Here is a 2,936-nt window from a genome sequence, read left to right as displayed (position 1 = left end):
TTGTAAAAAAAAAAAAAAAAAAAAAAAAAAAAAAAAAAAAAAAACATAATAATGAAACATACATATATATTTATATATATATATATATATATATATATATATACATATATATTCATTCATTTTTTGTTTTGCTTAATATTTGCTGGTTGGTGTTCGTCCTGATACATTGATATTTCAGCCGTTAGGGATTTAATAAGTGTTTCCTTTTCTCTCAATTTTTGCTTAATATGATTTATATCTTGAATATTAGTATTTTTGAATTTATGATTTAATTCTTTCTGTAATTGTTCACATTCTTTTGTTTTTACATCTATAATTATATTTTTCTTCACAGATTCTTCTGTTTTTTCTATTAATTTTTTTTGAACAATTTTTAATTTTTGTATTAAATCAAATGAAGTTGGATCATTACCTTCTAGATTTCTCCACCTATGTATATTGATTGGATTTTCCAATTCTTCTGTTAATGTTTTAACTTTGTTTTGTTCATCGATTAGATTTTTTTTAAGATTATTTATTTCTTGTTTATTGTTATTTAATAATTGTTTTGATATATTTGTTAGCTGGTTTGTATTTTTTAATTCTTCAATTTGTTTGTTTAAATTTTTGATTTGTTTTAATTCATTTTGGTGTTGTATAATTAAACTATCATGTGAATTTTGTAGTAGTTTTAACTTTTCTTTTAATATATTAATTTCTTCTGATTTATCGTTAATTTCTTGATTTAAATTATCTTTTTCTTTTTTGGTATGATTATAATTTTTATCTATATTTTTAATTTTGATATTTAATTCATTGATTTCATTTTCGAGTTGTAATATATTTTTTTTATGACTGGTTTGTTGTGTTTTTATATTTTCTTGTTGATTTTTATATTTATCAATTTGTTCTCTATATTTATCATTTTGATTTATTAATTGTTTTTTTTCATCATTTAATTGATTAATTTGATTTTCTAAATTTTTCTTTTCATTCTTTAAGAGTTCAAATTCATTGGATTGTGTTTTATATTTTTCTTCTACAATATTTAGCTTCTCTTTAGTTTCTATAAGATTTTTATTTGTATTAATCTTTTCATTTTTAATATTTTCAGTTATAGCCTTTTCTTTAGACAAATCATTTTTTAAAGAATTCACTATTTTTATATATGTATTAATTTTGTTATCTCTAGTTAATAATTCACTACTACTATTAATAAATTTATTATTTGTTTGAGATAATTCTTGTAATAATTTTTCTTTTTCTTTATTTAATAATTGTATTTCTTCATTTAATTTATTTTTATCTTCTAATCCTTTTTTGATATCTTTTTCTAGGTTGTTTTGTACAATTTTTTCCTTTTTTGCTGTTTCCATATTTTTTTTTATAACATCATCAATTTTTTCAATTAATTTTTTGGTTTGTTCTTTTTCTATAATTAAATCATTGATATCTCTTTTTTGTTGTTCAAATTTATTTTGTGTTTCTTGTGTAAGGTTAAGTATTGTTTGTATTTCATATGTTAATGATTTGACATGTATACTCAATGATTTTTTTTCTTTTTCTAACATTTTCATTTTATAAAATTCTTGATCTAATTTAATTTTCATTTTTGTATTATTATTATTTAAATTATTAATAAGATTATTATTATGTATAATTTCATTTTCTTTCATTTTATTTTCATTAGTTAATAGTTTATATTTTTTATTTAGATCATCAATTTTTTGTTCATTTTCATTATTTTTTTTTAATAGATCTTTTTGTTTCTTTTCTAATAAATCTATTTTATCTAATAAATTTGTCTTTTTATTTTCTAATTCTTTATTTTTATTTATTTGTGATTCTAAAAGTTTTTGTGTCTTAATTAATTCTTCATTAATATAATTTCTTTCTTCAATTAATATTTCTGTATTTTTTTCAATTAATAATTTATCTTTATTATAATCTTCTTCTATCTTTTTTTTTTCTTCTAATTCATTTTTTAATTTATCTATAGTATTATTTTTTTTTAAATTTTCTTTTTTCATATTTTGTAAACTTTCATAAATATCATTATATTCATTTTTCATTTCTTTCTTATTTTTTTCTAGATTATCTACTTTTAATAATATATGTTCATTTTCTCTTTTTAAGCTTTCTATTTCATTATTTTTTTTTTCAATTTTTATATCTAATTCTTCAATATTGGTACGAAGACTTTCAACATCTTCTAAATAATTTTCTTTTTCAGAATTCCATATATTTTCTTTTTTTTGATTATTATCAAACAGTACTTGTAATTTATCTAATTGATCATGTAATATAACAACATTCTTTTTTTCTTCTTCATATTTTTTTAATAAACCTTTTTTATCTATTTGATTTTCTTCTAATTCTTCTTTTAATTTTTTTATAATTTTCTCATATTCTATTTTATTATTACATTCTTTATTATTATTATATAACTCTTTATTTCCTTCCGACATTTCTTTATCTGAATTATTATTACTACTCTTCTTATTTACACATTTATATTTATCATTACTACAATATTTAATGTTACTTATATTACTACTATTGCTATTTGTATAATGTGGACTATTATTTCTTTTTTTATTCTTCATTTCGTTATTTTTTTTATTTTTTTTATTTTTTGATTTTTTTAATTTCTTCTTCTTTTCATTCATATTATCTCTTTCGTCATTATCACCAATATTATTATTATTATTATTATTATTATTATAACATTTTTCTTCTTCATTTTTTTCCACACATCCTAAACCCATGTCGCCATTAGTCAATATATTACTCTTATCATCCAATATATTTCTTGTATGTAAATTTGTGAAATACTCTTTTTCTTGAACATCTGCATGTATTACATTACTTTTGAATTCCTCCTGAGGAATAGATGTGTTACTATCATTATTGTTATTAATTAAAAAGACCATTGATAAAAAATTAACAAAAAAAAA

General features: G+C 17.9%; 1 protein-coding gene across 1 annotated transcript; it reads right to left on the bottom strand.

Moving 5' to 3' along the window:
- Positions 1 to 116: 116 nt before the first annotated feature.
- Positions 117 to 2,912, bottom strand: PGSY75_0626500 (hypothetical protein; the record flags this gene model as incomplete). Its single annotated transcript, XM_018784845.1, has 1 exon — positions 117 to 2,912. One exon carries the CDS (start codon positions 2,910 to 2,912, stop codon positions 117 to 119), a length of 2,796 nt encoding a protein of 931 aa, XP_018642899.1.
- Positions 2,913 to 2,936: the final 24 nt, after the last annotated feature.

Source organism: Plasmodium gaboni, chromosome 6, assembly GCF_001602025.1.
Source record: "Plasmodium gaboni strain SY75 chromosome 6, whole genome shotgun sequence".
NCBI classification, from domain to species: domain Eukaryota; phylum Apicomplexa; class Aconoidasida; order Haemosporida; family Plasmodiidae; genus Plasmodium; species Plasmodium gaboni.
Note: the sequence above shows the minus strand (reverse complement) of the source record. Positions and strands in the feature narration are given on the sequence as shown.